The 15360-nt window shown below is 41.4% G+C and overlaps 1 protein-coding gene across 1 annotated transcript; it reads right to left on the reverse strand.

The window, feature by feature from the left end:
- Window positions 1-10539: 10539 nt before the first annotated feature.
- Window positions 10540-12377, reverse strand: LOC143026013 (uncharacterized). Its single transcript, XM_076186001.1, has 4 exons — window positions 12372-12377; window positions 12133-12198; window positions 11737-11853; window positions 10540-10653 (listed from the first exon to the last, which is right to left on the reverse strand). Exons 1-4 carry the CDS (start codon window positions 12375-12377, stop codon window positions 10540-10542), a joined length of 303 nt encoding a protein of 100 aa, XP_076042116.1.
- Between the last annotated feature and the right edge of the window lie 2983 nt (window positions 12378-15360).

Consider the following 15360-nt stretch of genomic DNA (forward strand, 5'->3'; position numbering starts at 1 on the left):
TATTTATTTCATAGGGTAGCATTTCAAATATAAGAGATTAATTACTTTTCCTGAAATTCGAGTTCTCATCCTTCGATTCCTCTTTTTTTTTTCTTTTTTTTTTTTCTTTTTTTTGTCATTAGCGCTGTTTACGTTACTTTTGTGTCTGACCAAAGAAGTAGTAACCTTTGTGTGGTCACTTCGTCGATTTCTCTTTCTCTCTGGTCTACCTTGTTTCATAATCTCCGTCTCGCCATCTACTGCCACCATCCACCAACCATTACCACCAACAAGGTCCACTACTACCACCCCCATCGCTGCCACCACTGCCACCACCATTATCACTATCACCACCAGTCACACCACTACCACCACTGTCATCACAACCACCAACACCACGACGATCACTACCATTATCACTACTACCACCACTACCATACCACTTCTGTTGGTGCTGTTATATGTTCAGGAACAATTTGTACAGAGGTAACAAGTCCTGTATAGGGAAACTCTACGTCCCAGTCTCCTTGTAGGATGTCCTTATGTTCGACAGGACAAGCTTGCTTGCGTGGCTGTTGGTGCCTACCTACGGGACTGCTACTTCTTCTACGTCTGTTGAGGAGCACAAGAAATGTCCCGGGTGTGGCCCACGGAGGCCAGGGCGACAAAAAGTGGACAAAAAGTGGACTCCCCCTCATCGTTTTTCATGAATTAGTCTGAGAGGGAGAAGATAAAAAAAAAAAAAAAGAGGTCATCTGGGAATAAATGTAGCTTATGTTCTTTGTTATGTACGAGTTTGTGTATCCTGTGGTCTGTCAATTCATGTATTTGACAGTCACGAAATAGATCCTTCAGAGGAACCGAAACAAATGAACTGCGATTTTCGACGTCCTTGCGTTCTGGTTTCTTGCGCTTGTTCGGGGATTTTGCCGTATCGTAGTGGACTGGTCCGAGTTTTTCTACACGTGTTTTTTGCAAGTACTTAAGGCTGAAAAAAAGACCGCGGATATAAGGACAGGACCGTGGTGTTTGTCGGTCAAACGCGCGCACGATTCTGGCCGGAGACGTAAGGGAACTTCTGCGAACTGGATAAGGTACCTCCTTCAGGAGTGTGTTCGAGCGTTTTCAGATCGGTGATGGTGTGAACTCGTTTGATATGTGGATATTCTAGTGGTGGAGAACGATGGTCGAGATGTAGTCTTGACCATAAAGATACCCCGACATCGATCAGTTGAGCTAATGTAGAGTACAACCAAGGAAAAAAAAATGTTCTTCGACACTTTGTGGTTTGCAGTTTTGGTTTCTAGTAAGAGACACAGAAAACTATCGTATATTATTTAGTGAGGAGGAAATATCTTGTTTACTTTTGTCTCCAATATCCTGGCGGAAGGAAGTTTTATCTTGAATTATCAAATGAAAATCGAAACCATTTTAGTAGATATGCTGCCAAAGTGTCGGGGAACTTGTTTTCCCAAATGTACATTTTTTTTGTCTCGGTTAGTTAAGGGAACGATTTATTGTGTAGGTTTTTTTCTTTGAATTAAATGGCCTAGCGGCAGTCCGAACAAATAACAGTGAAAAGGTTAGAGGACAATTTAGGAAGGAGAGAGAGAGAGAGAGAGAGAGAGAGAGAGAGAGAGAGAGAGAGAGAGAGAGAGAGAGAGAGAGAGAGAGAGAGAGAGAGAGAGAGAGGTCACTGTTTCAGCCTTTCTGTTTAAAAGATTCCATTCATTTATACATGAGATCTACATTCATTGCCTATTGATTTGTTCTACCACGATTTCTTCGTTTTTTCTTGCCTTCGTCTCCTTCCATTTATTCGCATCGTTTTATTATTGTTATATCTTAGTCCTTAACATTACGAAGATGAAAAGATATTTGCTAGCTCGAGCGCGTTTGTGTGTGCGTGTTTTTCATCGTGGCTTCTGGGCCAAGTGCTTAGCTCGTGATCGACAGCCATCACCCTCCCAGATGAGAGCTCAGAGTTTGTATGGTTTGATCTGTGGGTAATTTTGTGACCTTACGTATATCATACACCCACCTCTTTGCTTGAGGGACAGTAACGACTTGCAGTATAGTAATATTTTCTAAGTCCTAAATAGGGTTCGATCTCAGGTCTGTCACTTGACATCCTACGACACTGATCCCTGAACAAGATGTGCGTATGTGTGTGTGTGTGTGTGTGTAGGACATACTTTTACAACTTGGTTTAGCCCATGCATTTAGAAGAATACACATTATATTTATTCTTCAGATAGGAGCGTCGCTAGAGGAGTGTACATCATTTTCTTTATTCCTCAGATGGTAGTGCCAAGGATCCTAGTGCTGATGGTCGTCTGGCACTCGTGCCAGTGCCTGCCGACTCCGTCGCAGGCACCCCAGCAGCCAACTAACAAAAGGCTGGGGCTGGGCGACTTCGTAGAGGATCAGGTAGACTTCGTTCAGGATGCTGCAGAAGACGCCCTCAAGATGGCGAACCAAGTTTCCGGCCCGGTGCTCGGAGTTAGTCTCTTCGACCCTCCTGTCGACACAGCTCCTGGTGCTGGTTCTCCTGCTGGTCCCTCCCCCCAGGGGGGTATATTTGGTCGGGTGGCTGGCTTCACGCAGACTGCAGCGAACCAAATGACCGATTCCCTCGGATCCCTTGGAAGCTCAGTCCAATCTCAAGTGGACTTCGTCAACGACCAAGCAAGCCAGTTCGGTGACAGCGTGCATTCCGCACTGAATTCCTTCGGCGGCACAGTCGAATCCCAGTTAAACCCATTTTTGGACCAGGTGCAGGATCAAGCTAACCAGTTCGGTGACAGTCTACAGTCCACATTAGGTTCCTTTGGGAGCACAGTCAAGTCCCAATTGAATCCAGTTATAGACCAGGTGCAGGACCAAACCAATCAGTTCATCGACTCCGTGCAAGGAGCTGTGGATAACTATGGTAGGACTATGCAACAACCCTCCTCCTTCTCTTTCTCCGTGGACCAGGACCAACAGCCCGAGATTATTGGGGGGATAATCAAGGGTACCTATGACGCTTTCTCAGACCTCAACCCCTTCGGTCCCCCCTCCGGTTCCTCCTCCGGGGGCCCCTCCATGTTCTCCCTCGACGTTGGTGTCATGGACAGCAACCAGGACCAGCCCCGTCTGGGTCTGGGTCTGGTGAATAGTGAGGGCATGAGGGATATTGTCACCGGAGGTTTGAAGCTCGTAGGTCTGGACAAGGTCTTCGGGCCCGTTCTTCAAGGGATTTCTGACGTCGGAGAGACTACTGGCAGAGTCTTCGGCACGACGATCGACGGGATAAGGAAGGTGGCGAGCCAGGCTGGTGAGACCACTCTGGAGGTGGTAGGAGCACCCTACAGGGGCTTCATCGACACCAAAAGAGCCCTCGGTGGACTGAAGGTTGATGCGATGCGCAACACCCGGGAACTGCTCGAACGCCTCGGCGGAGTGGCCAAGGATAATATTCGCAACGCCGCCAGCCTCGCCATGGACGCGTCCATGGACGCAGCAACAGCAGCGCTGGACACCGCTGACGCCTTCGGTAAATTCACGAACAGGGCGGCCTCGGACGCCTTCTTCACTGCCAGGAACATCGGCCGGGCTAAGGTGGACCGTATCACTGAAGGGATGGATAGTATTCTGAAACTGGGAAGCACCGTCGGCGAAGCTTTGGAGGACACCGTGTCGGCTTTCTTACCTCCGGAGGATCCTGTAGTAGGAGGTTACTTCATGAAAAGGAAGGGCGCTCCACAATGAGGGCCGGTTTCGAATCCGGCTTTCCTTCAGTGAAACTCCTCCTCTTCAGCCGCGTTCAAAAACCATAGAGAAGAGTGAAAAATGACGCTAGCGTGTAGGAGTCAGAGACAAAGGTGCTTTGAGAAACGTCTTCGTCACTTCTTGAGCTTTTAGCTTCGAAACTGCTTGTAGTCGTGCATACATATATCCTGCAACAACTGTGTGAGTTGTGTATAAATAAACAAATAAGTACAAATGCATACACGTGGTGTGTATATATATATATATACATATATATATATATATATACATAGATATATATATATATAAATATATATATATATATATATATATATATGTGTGTGTGTGTGTGTGTGTGTGTGTGTGTGTGTGTGTGTGTGTGTGTGTGTGTGTGTGTATGTGTGTTTATGTGTGTATATGTGCGTGTAAATGTACGCACGAACATATTTACATACGTGCGTACATATGCATCTCATCTCTACCTCGAGTTACTCTAAATGAATACTCGCGGCCTCACAGCAGCTGGCAACCTTCTTTGTGCCCTCCCATAAGTCTCTGGGAAGAAACGTTGATCTGCTTTCTATATTCTGGTAATTTGGGTCAATCTTTATCGTATCGAAATAAATAGAGATCATTTGGGGCCGGTCTAAAGAAAAAGTGCCAACTCCTTCAGGAGCTGATGCTGTCATGGGTTTATAGACGGGCGGCGGGGACATGTTCCTTTCCAACGTCGATCTTGCTGACTTACCACATCCACACATGTATGCGCGCGCGCGTGCGCGTGTGTGTGTGAATGCGTGAGCACGTGCGTTTGCGCGCGTGCAAGTGTGCGTGTACACATATACGTACATATACGTAGGTGTATATATTTGCACATTTGTGTACGTATAAATCTATATATGCATGCATGTATGTTAGTACATGATTGAGTTGCCACTTGCTTGAAGATATATGTGGATACATGGGTGTATCTATTATATAGATGTATATGTGTGCAATTATGTATCTACATTGTATATGTCTGTATGTATGCATGTATGTATGTATGTATATGCACGAATTTCTATACACAATTTCAGTTGAAATTAGATATGTCTAAAAAGGTTGTATAGAGTCGTGAAGAAAATAATACTTTTTTGTAGACTGTGATAATAAAGATTAAAACCTGAGTGAGCGACCCTTTATCTTTCATTAAAAACAAAAGCAAAGCGTCATTTATTTGTCGACATCAGTTGTTTGATATGAATATGCTACTGGTTTGGGCATATGGAAAGAATGGGTGAAGGAACACTAACAGAAATTATATAACGGGAGATGACCAAGAATAAGGTGGATGAATGAAAGCCCCTGTAGTCAAAAGCTCCTGAGACAAAAAACCCTCAGATAAAAATTCTTGCAACCTACACAAAAGCCTCTGTAGTCAAAACCCCCTGAGACAAAAAAACCCTCAGATAAAAGCTCTTGCACAAATTTGCAACCTACACAAAAGCCCCTGGTACAAAAAACCCTGAGATAAAAACTCTTACACAAATTTGCAACCTACACAAAAACCCTGTAGTCAAAAGCCCCTGGGACAAAAAGCCCTGAGATAAAAGCTCTTGCACAAATTTGCAACCTACACAAAAGCCCCTGTGAAAAATAACCCTCAAAACAAAAGCCCATAGAAGGGTTTTTGTCTCAGAGGGTTTTTATACACAAATAACATAAGATAACTTTTTTCTATTAAATAATTATTCTATTTTATCTTTGTATATATCCATTTGCAACCTACATAAAAGCCCCTGTGAAAAATAACCCCCAAAACAAAAGCCCATAGAAGAGCTCTTGTCTTATAAGATAATTTTTATCAAGTAATTATTCTATTTGATCTTTGTATGTATCCATTTTATTTAACACTTGATAACATTTAGCCATTGCATTTTTTATACACACAAAATCTTAAGACAATTAAAATAATTTGATGATTCTTTTTATCTCGGGTTTTTTATACAGACATAAAATAACATCATAAGATAAATGTTTATCAAATAAAAATTCTATTTGATCCTTGTATATAGCCATTTTATTTAAATAACCCTTGATAACAGTTAGCCATTGTATCTTTTATACACGCAACATTTTAAGACAACTAAAATGATTTAATTATTTGTCACATTTTCTATTTACTCATCATATAACAATTAGCCAAAAATGGCTTCACAATCTGACATATAATTGTTAACATTATTTTGTTATCAAATGTAAATTCTATTTGATATGTATGTATAGCCATGTTATTTAAACAACATTTGATAACAGTTAGCCATGAATGGCTTTACAATGAAACGTGTGCTTAAACCGAATGGTTTGTCCAATCCTACGAAGGAATTCTTCAGTGGTCTGCTGCTCATAAGAACATACATAAGAATGAAGGAGACTGCAAGAGACCATAAGGCCTACACTAGACAGCTCTCATTAGTGTATGATGTGCAGAAATTGTGCAACTTTGGTTGAAGATCTCTAGTAACCATTTTTACCCTCTCATGTAGTGGTTTTCCTACAGATAAGAACACAAGAACGTAAAAACGAAGGAGACTGCAAGAGACCATAAGGCCTACACTAGGCAGTTCCATGCCCATTACTACCTATCATTCCCATCCATAAAGTTATCTTATCTTTTCTTAAGACAAACAATAGTTTCAGTGTTCATTCCATGGTTGCTAAGTCTATACCATTCGTTGATCACTTTATTAGTAAACCAGTTCTTGGCTATTTCCTTTTTAAATCTAAATTTATCCAATTCAAATCCATTCCTGCGAGTCCTGTTCTGTTGTCTTATTATGATGACCCTGTTTCCGTCACCCATGTTAAAGCCTTTGATCCACTTGAACACCTTGATTAGATCATCCCGTACTCTGCGTCTTTCCAGAGAGTGTAAGTTATGTGCCTAAGCCTTTCCTCATAAGGTAAATTTCTGAACCCATGTATCATTTTGGTCATTCTCCTCTGTACTGATTCTAGTGAATGATATCCATTCTATAGGATGGAGACCAAAACTGTACCGCATAGTCAAAGATTAGTAACTAATGCATCAATGTAGTAGAAACCAAGGCATAATCCTTGAGGATACAGTCCATAAAAATGGGTGCTTATGTCCAACCAACTGTTGGAATCCCATGTTCCAACTTTCACATAGGTTATTGGTTCGACTTTGGTTATTCAGAGTAGCTTGATGAACATTCCATTGTACAGGAGGAAATAATGGGGGTATTTTACGGGACCGTGGAAGGTTATTATGGCCAGTAGTATGATTTTTCCTATTGCAAGTTCCGCTTACAAAAGATATGTCAAAGTAATCAATGAGATCCTCAACTCCTTCTGGTGCATAATTCCTTAGATGGCAGATGGACATAATCCCACTGGGAAAAAAGTCTCCCTAAATGTGCACCAACAGACAAAAGTCCAGTCTTTACCATAGGGTAGGACACAATCCTTTTCTGCACGGGGGGACGGAGAAGGGGGGTCGCCGAATTTATGAAGCGGCCTTGCTGTGGATGTGCTGTGTCTTGCGACACTGCTTCTGACCCAGGGCAGTGGACAGGATGCAGGGATGACCCGTCATCCAGGAGGTGCCGAGATGGGAGGGAGGGAGGAGGGTGGAGGGGAGTGGAATGTATGGGAAATGGAATGGGTGGGAGTGGTTTCTATGCCTTTTTCTTTTTGGCTACCCCCTGTGTAGGGGGGAAAGCCTTTGGTATATGTATGTAGGACACAATCCAAGTCAGAAGAACTAAAAGTGTCAAATATAACTTTGAACATGTCAGGTAGTTTTTAAGTTCTATGAAGCTCCTGTCCTTATCCTTCGCCGCATACCGCCTCGCTTCCCCCACAACTGTGGAATGTCCAAGATGCCACTATGAATGAATCATCAAGAACCAACAACCAGTGTGAAGGCTAGAACCGTCGCTTCTTCCACCTTGTAGGACATCATCACCCAACACTCTGGAATTGCATTACTGCACTACACTAAAAGGAAGTCACAGTTACTGGTCTTGTAGTCCACGATGCAGTTGGTAAACCATCCAAAAGGAAAAGGAAGAGTTTATGTTCAACTCCAGCAGCGTCTAACTAACCTTTGCACATAAGAACATAAGAACATAAGAATGAAGGAGACTGCAAGAGACCATAAGGCCTACACTAGGCAGCTCCATATCCATCAACACCTGTCATCCCCATCCATAAAGTTGTCTAACCGTTTCTTAAAACAACTGATAGTTTCAGCGCTTACTACATGGTTACTAAGTTTATGTGGAAGGCTGCAAGGCTAGTAGAGTTTCTTAAAAGGTGCAGGCAATAACATCAGATTATAAATTGTATGATGATAATCAGATACGATAGCCTCTCTTGTTTTCAAAGATTGTATATCATGGTGTATTTATTGAAATGAATAAGAACAATATCTACATACACTTCATTTGGCATCCAAAGATGTTTTCATAAACGAAAAGATGAATTTTATACATATGTGCCAGTTTTTCCTACTTTTCAATTGTCATATATACCGTGCCGTTTATTTTTGTGCCATTTTTTCTATGATCGTATGTATATATTATTTTTGTTCCATTTTTTCCTAAGATCGTATGCATATATTATTTTTGTGCCATTTTTTCCTAAGATCGTATGTATATATATATATATATATATATATATACATATATGAAGGCATATAGATAAATGAATAGATGTACATATTCGATAAACAAACTAATCAATGAATGAGTGAAGAAAAAATATTGATGAAGTAGGTTCGTTTTAACTGTTCCTTGCTGTACAGTCATGACATTCGTTTTTAACATGACGACACCATACTTGATCTACTTGACCAAAGATATAAAAGTCCTCTTGGCAAATGGTTCTCCCTCTCTTCGATATGTAAAAATAATGTTAGAAGTGCGTAAAAAATAAAATAAGAACTTATTACCGTATGTTTACAATTTTCCCCTCTCTGGGGGCTACCAGAAAAAATATATATAAACAGGAAAAAAAATAAACAGAAAACCGAAAAAAAAATCTACTCAAGACGCGGAAGTGAATACCTTTTTTTTTTTTTTTTGACCAACCTTTTTATTTTCATTTAGTAGTTAGGAATAGAACAGGTACCACTTTTTTCGCCACTTTTTTACGTCAAAAACGAGCGCGGTTTTTTGCTTCCCTTGCAACTTTTTTCAAACTTGCCTCACCCCGCCTTACCAACCGGGCACCGTCTCGCGTAGTTTGACCTTTAAAGGAGGCTAGAGGCATTTTCCGTTGACATGCTATTCCGTCCACATGACATTCATGTGACCGTCTTACGAGAGGAAAACATCAAAGGTGAGGAGCTGGATCCAGAACACCACAACAGTCACCTTTGCCCTATGTGCACAGGCTACCAGCAAAGTGGAGGTCAATCGTAACCTTTGGATCAAATCCGGGTCCACGGGGCACGCGGTGGGTTAGAAACCAACGCTCCACAATGCTATATTTTCATAACATCTTGTATTTCTAATCCTATAGCCCAGCCTAGCCCAGCTTAACCTAACCTAACCAACCAAACCTAATCTAAATCCAACCTTACCTAACCTAACCTAAACTAAACTAAACTACTCAAACCTATCCTAAACCTAACCGAACCTAAACTAAACCTAACCTAAACCAAACTGAACCTAAGCTAAGCCCAACCTAACCTATCCTAATCTATCCTAAACTAACTTAATCTAAGCTAACCTAACCTAAGGTAAACCTAACTTAAACCTAACCTATATATAATCTGAACCTAACTTACACACAAAGTAAACTTAACTTAAACCTAACCTAAATCTATCTTAAACCTAACCTAAAGTTAGATTAAACCTAACCTAAATCTAACCGAAACCTAACCTAAACCTAACCTAAACCTAACCTGAACTAAACCTAAACCCAAACCTAAGCCTAAACCTAAATCTAAACCTAAACCTAACCTAACCTAAACCTAACCTAAACCTAACCTATATCTAACCACCTAAACTTAACTTAAACCTAACCTGAACCTAACCTGAATCTAAACCTAAACCTAATCTAAACCTAACCTAAAACTAAAGCTAATCTAACCTAACCTAAAACTAACCTGAATCTAACCTAAATCTAATCTAAACCTAACTTTAACCCAACCAAACCTAACCTAACCTAACCTAAACCCAACTTAATATAAATCCAACCTAACCTAAATCCAAACCAATCTAACCTAACCCCAACCTAATCTAAACCTGACCTAAGATACAGTCAATCATAAGGAACTTCTCTTGAAATTCACCAAAACACTGCAGCTTTCAAATAATCCGCATAATCCAATCTCAACTTACCCCACCATAGAATATTGTGCACCAGTATGGGCCAGGTCATACCATGTACACAAAATAGATTCAGAAGTGAACAGGTCTTTTCGAATAATTACAGGTACCATAAAACCAACGCCCTTATATCCGAGCATAACATCTACAGACTGGTAGAGATTCCACCACCCCATACCGGCGCGAAATAATTACCAAGATATAAAGACATAAACAGCAAAACTAACCCAAAGTTTCATGACGGCGGAAGGATTAGATCCAACCCAAGCCGCGGCCCATAGGCTGGAATGCTGGCAGGAGTATGGCAATATGGGCCACAATGAGGTCATACCATGCCCAAACGAGACCATCATGGTGATGGTGGTGGTGATGATGATGGTGATGGTGATAGTGGTGGTGGTGATGATGATGGTAATGGTCGTGATGGTGATGATCGTGATGGTGATGGTCGTGATGATGATGATCATGATGATGATGATGATGATGATGATGATGATGATGATGATGATGATGATGATGATGATGATGATGATGATGATGATGATGATGGTGGTATGGTGATGATGATAGGTGGTGGTGATGGGTGATGATGATAGTGGTGATGGTGGGTGGTGATGATGATGGATGGTGATGATGATGATGGGTGATGATGATGATGGGTGATGATGATGATGATGATGATGATGATGATGATGATGATGATGATGATGATGATGATGATGATGATGATGATGATGATGATGATGATGATGATGATGATGATGATGATGATGATGGTGGCGGTGATGATGATGGTGGTGATGATGGTGGTGATGATGATGGTGGTGGTGATGATGGTGGTGGTAATGGTGATGATGGTGGTGGTGATGGTGGTGGTGATGGTGGTGGTGATGATGGTGATGGTGGTGGTGATGGTGGTGATGATGGTGGGGTGGTGATGATGGTGATGGTGGAGGTGATGATGGTGGTGGTGATGGTGGTGGTAATGATGGTGGTGATGATGGTGGTGATGATGGTGGGGTGGTGATGATGGTGATGGTGGTGGTGATGATGGTGGTGGTGGTGATGGTGGTGGTAATGATGGTGATGATGGTGGTGGTAATGATGGTGGTGATGATGGTGGTGGTAATGATGGTGGTGATGATGGTGGTGGTAATGATGGTGGTGATGATGGTGGTGATGATGGTGGTGGTGGTGATTATGGTGGTGATGGTGATGATAGTGGTGGCGATAATGGTGATGATGGTGGTGATGATAATGGTGATGATGGTAGTGATGATGATGGTAGTGGTGGTGATGATGGTGATGATGATAGTGGTGGTGATGATGGTGGTGATGATGATGATGATGATGATGGTCATGATGATGATGATGATGATGATGATGATGATGATGATGATGATGATGATGATGATGATGATGATGATGATGATGATGATGATGATCATGATGATGGTCATGATGATGGTCATGATGATGGTCATGATGATGATGGTCATGATGATGATGGTCATGATGATGGTCATGATGATGGTCATGATGATGGTCATGATGATGGTCATGATGATGGTCATGATGATGGTCATGATGATGGTCATGATGATGGTCATGATGATGATGGTCATGATGATGATGATGATGATGATGATGGTGATGGTGATGGTGATGGTGATGGTGATGGTGATGGTGATGATGATGATGATGATGATGATGATGATGATGATGATGATGATGATGGTGATGATGATGGTGTTGGTGATGATGATAGTGGTGATGATGATGATAGTGGTGATGATGGTGATGATGATGGTGGTGGTGATGATCGTGGTGATGATTGTGGTGGTGTTGGTGATGATGATGATGATGATGATGGTGGTGGTGATGATGGTGGTGATGATGGTGGTGATGATGATAGTGGTGATGGTGGTGATTATGATGATGGTGATTATGATGGTGGTGATGATGATGGTATTGGTGGTGATGATGGTGATGATGGTATTGGTGGTGATGGTGGTGATAGTGGTGGTTATGGTGATGATGGTGGTGGTTATGATGACGATGATGACGGTGACGGTGACGGTGACGATGACGACGACGACGACGATGACGACGACGACGACGACTACGACGGCCACGACGACGACGACGACGACGATAATCTCTCCCCCTCCCCCCTCGGTTGAATCAAATCATCTGGCGTCAAACTGAATAGAAATGACTGAAAATAAGGCAAAGTTGATTTTGTGTTGTCGTCCCTTCCTACCGCATTATAACTTTGCTTTCCCTCTTTCTCACTTCCATTCTATCTCTTTCTTCGCCTTCCTTGTCCTCTTTACTAGAGCATATTTTTCTTGTTCTCTTGAGGCTTCAAAGATTATTACTTTGCAGACATTATTCCGACAATGTTACACGAGTCTTTATGCAGATGGAGGGGGTGGGTTGATGTAGTGGAGGTTGATGCAGTGGAGGGAACATCATTCTTCCTGGAAGGCAACAATTACTCCCATCTTGATGGGCCTCTTTCTATAATGGGTGTTTGCCCTTTCTGTTATTCTTTTCTATCGTTTATTAGTTGTTGTCATTATCATCATCATGGCTAAATCCAAGCGGTTTTGTTCGTTTAGTTGACCGCGAAATTCGTGAATTCCAAGTTACCTTTTATCAGTATTTCACCGTGCAGACAAAACATCTCTCCACAGTTGGCTTCTTACAAGTTCAAAGTACTCTGCTTCATTCCGTCGTTGACATGATTTGGTTCATCGAATCAGATTTTTCCTCCCCACAAGTCGCTGGCATGTGGCTTGGCTATCTTTCGAGAGAACAGTCAATTTAGGGCAAGTTCGCCTCTACGGACAGTATCCGTGTGGTGATGGACAAAAACTTGTAGTGTTTTTGTCCGCATGAAGGCTGGTTCAATCCGAACAATGTCTTTCTCTGCTCACTTTCGGGCGCGTGGGCAGATTAGATTGATGTTAGGTGGATGTTTTGGTAATTTAGTTACAGTTAAATAAACCCGGGTCCCAAGTGCTATTCATTAAAGTAAATGACAGTATTTATATATTGTTTAGAAGAGGGTTTATGGCCCGGGGTGAGGTCACGTTCGAATGATCAAGGGGGGAGGAGTGGGAGTGGAACTCCGTGTAGTGGTGGACTTCGAAGACTGAACTATGGTTACAAACAAAAACAGCAGCAACAAGTTTGTTAACATGACATCGATAAATAGCACTTGCAACATATATTCATATATATTTCCACAAAACCAAAATGTAGTTGTACATTTGTAAAATGCTTAAATATGACCCACTGTCGGAGAAACAAAGCAAGAGAAACAGACGATCTATATGTTTCGACCACAACTGTGGTCCTCTTCAGCAGATAAGTACAAAGGATAGATGACATGAATATATACAAAAAGAATGGTACATAATATGAATAGGGGAAGGTGGCTCAAGTCACATGTCCGAGGTGGGGCGGACTCGAAATTGGTGGCAACAATCTATTTACAGCATAATTTGTGATGTAATCTGGTGACCATTGGCCTTTGGAAGTGTTAAAATTTGGCAGATGTTTGATAAGAAAATGTTCAAGTATCTTTCTCCTATAAATCCAATTGTAGTTATATATATATATATATATATATATATATATATATATATATATATATATATATATACATATATATATATATATATATATATGTATGTATGTATATATTTATTCATACATTTACCAATTGTTATTTCCTCCTTTGAAGGGAGGTAGCCATAAATCAAATGCATAAAATCCACTCCCACCCATTCCATCCTCATATGTTCCATTCCCATTCACCCCCTCCCTCCTTCATTTCTTTGCTTTTCCTGGATGACGGGTCCTCCTTGTGTCTCTCCCACTGCCCTGGGTTAGAAGCAGTGTAGCAAGACACAGTACATCCAAAGGAAGGCCGCTTCATTTAATCTCCGACCACAACTCTCCGTACCCTCATGAAAAAAAAAAGAGAAGACGGGGAGAAATCCCTTCGGCGTGTGTGAAAATATCATTGACACATACCCCCTTATCCCATCCACCCCGACTCCCTTCAATGTATCACAGCATTATCCATACACAACCGTTCTCCTTTCACCCCTATATTCTGTCTTCACCCTTTCTTACTCAACAGACATTCCCCTCTTTCCTAATGGACTTTCACCCCATCCTTCAATATCATCCTTGGTCGCCCCCTCCTGTTCACACCTTCCACCTTTATCATCCACAACTTTTTCACTATTGTTTCTTATTCATTCTTTTCATGTGTCCAAACCATCTTTATCCTCTTTCATCAACCCTATCTCGCAACTCCCTTTCCACCTCGCTCTCCTCCTCACCACCTCATTTCTCACTCTATCCAGCCAAGTAACCCCCATCATACTTCTCAGGCACCTCATCTCAAACACATTCAAACTCCTCCTCTTTTCCTCTTTTTATGTTCCACATTTCTGCCTCATACAGTACTGTCAGCACAATTACTCCTTTATACAATCTCCTCTTGGCATCCATTCCCAAATGTCTATTTCTCATTACACTGTTTAATCTCCCAAGGCATTTAATTACTTCTCTCAATCTACATTCTACCTCCACCTCCACTCCCTTTCCCGCAACATTCGCACCCAAGTATCTAAAACTACCCGCTTCCTCTAGTCTCTCTCCATTTACTTAACTCCAATTTGCTGCCACACTCTACTTGTACATCTCATCTTCTTACTTTTACCTACATTTATCTTCAACTTTCGCGCGCCTTTCCAAACTCTGTCACTAACTTCCTTAATCTCTCCTCTGATCCTGCTACAAGCGCAGTGTCGTCAGCAAACAACATCTGGATTATATTCGATTTTTTCTCATTTTTTAACCATATAAAATCCCCGGCTCATTGCCCATGCGTTTACCTCTCGCACTACTCCATATACCCAATCCAAATAACTCAAAATTATATCAATGATATAATTATCATTCAAAGTATCTTATAGGAAATATATTTTAGGTGCTTACTTGTCTAGTATAGTTGTATATATACTTTGTTATATCGCACAGAAAGATTTTGTTTTTCAATTTAGTTAATGGTGTAAAACTACTACATTTATCTATCACAGTATTATTTCCTACATCATACATGCATTTTTTTATACTTAGCCTATCACTTACGACCAGTTCTTGCATATTTCCTTCTTATTTCTAAAATTGTCCAATTTAAATCAATTACTGCGAGTCCTGCCCTGTTATCTTAGTATGATGACCTTAGTTATGTTACCTA

This window comes from Oratosquilla oratoria, chromosome 6 (assembly GCF_046742065.1).
Source record: "Oratosquilla oratoria isolate Oo_2021 chromosome 6, ASM4674206v1, whole genome shotgun sequence".
Classification (NCBI taxonomy): domain Eukaryota; kingdom Metazoa; phylum Arthropoda; class Malacostraca; order Stomatopoda; family Squillidae; genus Oratosquilla; species Oratosquilla oratoria.

Bases quoted from the DNA above. Each gene is read 5' to 3' on its own strand.
- LOC143026013 (XM_076186001.1), bottom strand. The intron at 11,854-12,132 runs TCATCATAACCA...CCACTATCATCA, and splicing joins CACCGTCACCGTCATCATCG to TCATCACCACTATCATCATC. The intron at 10,654-11,736 runs TCACCATCACCA...CATCACCCATCA, and splicing joins CATCACCATCACCATCACCA to CCACCACCTATCATCATCAC.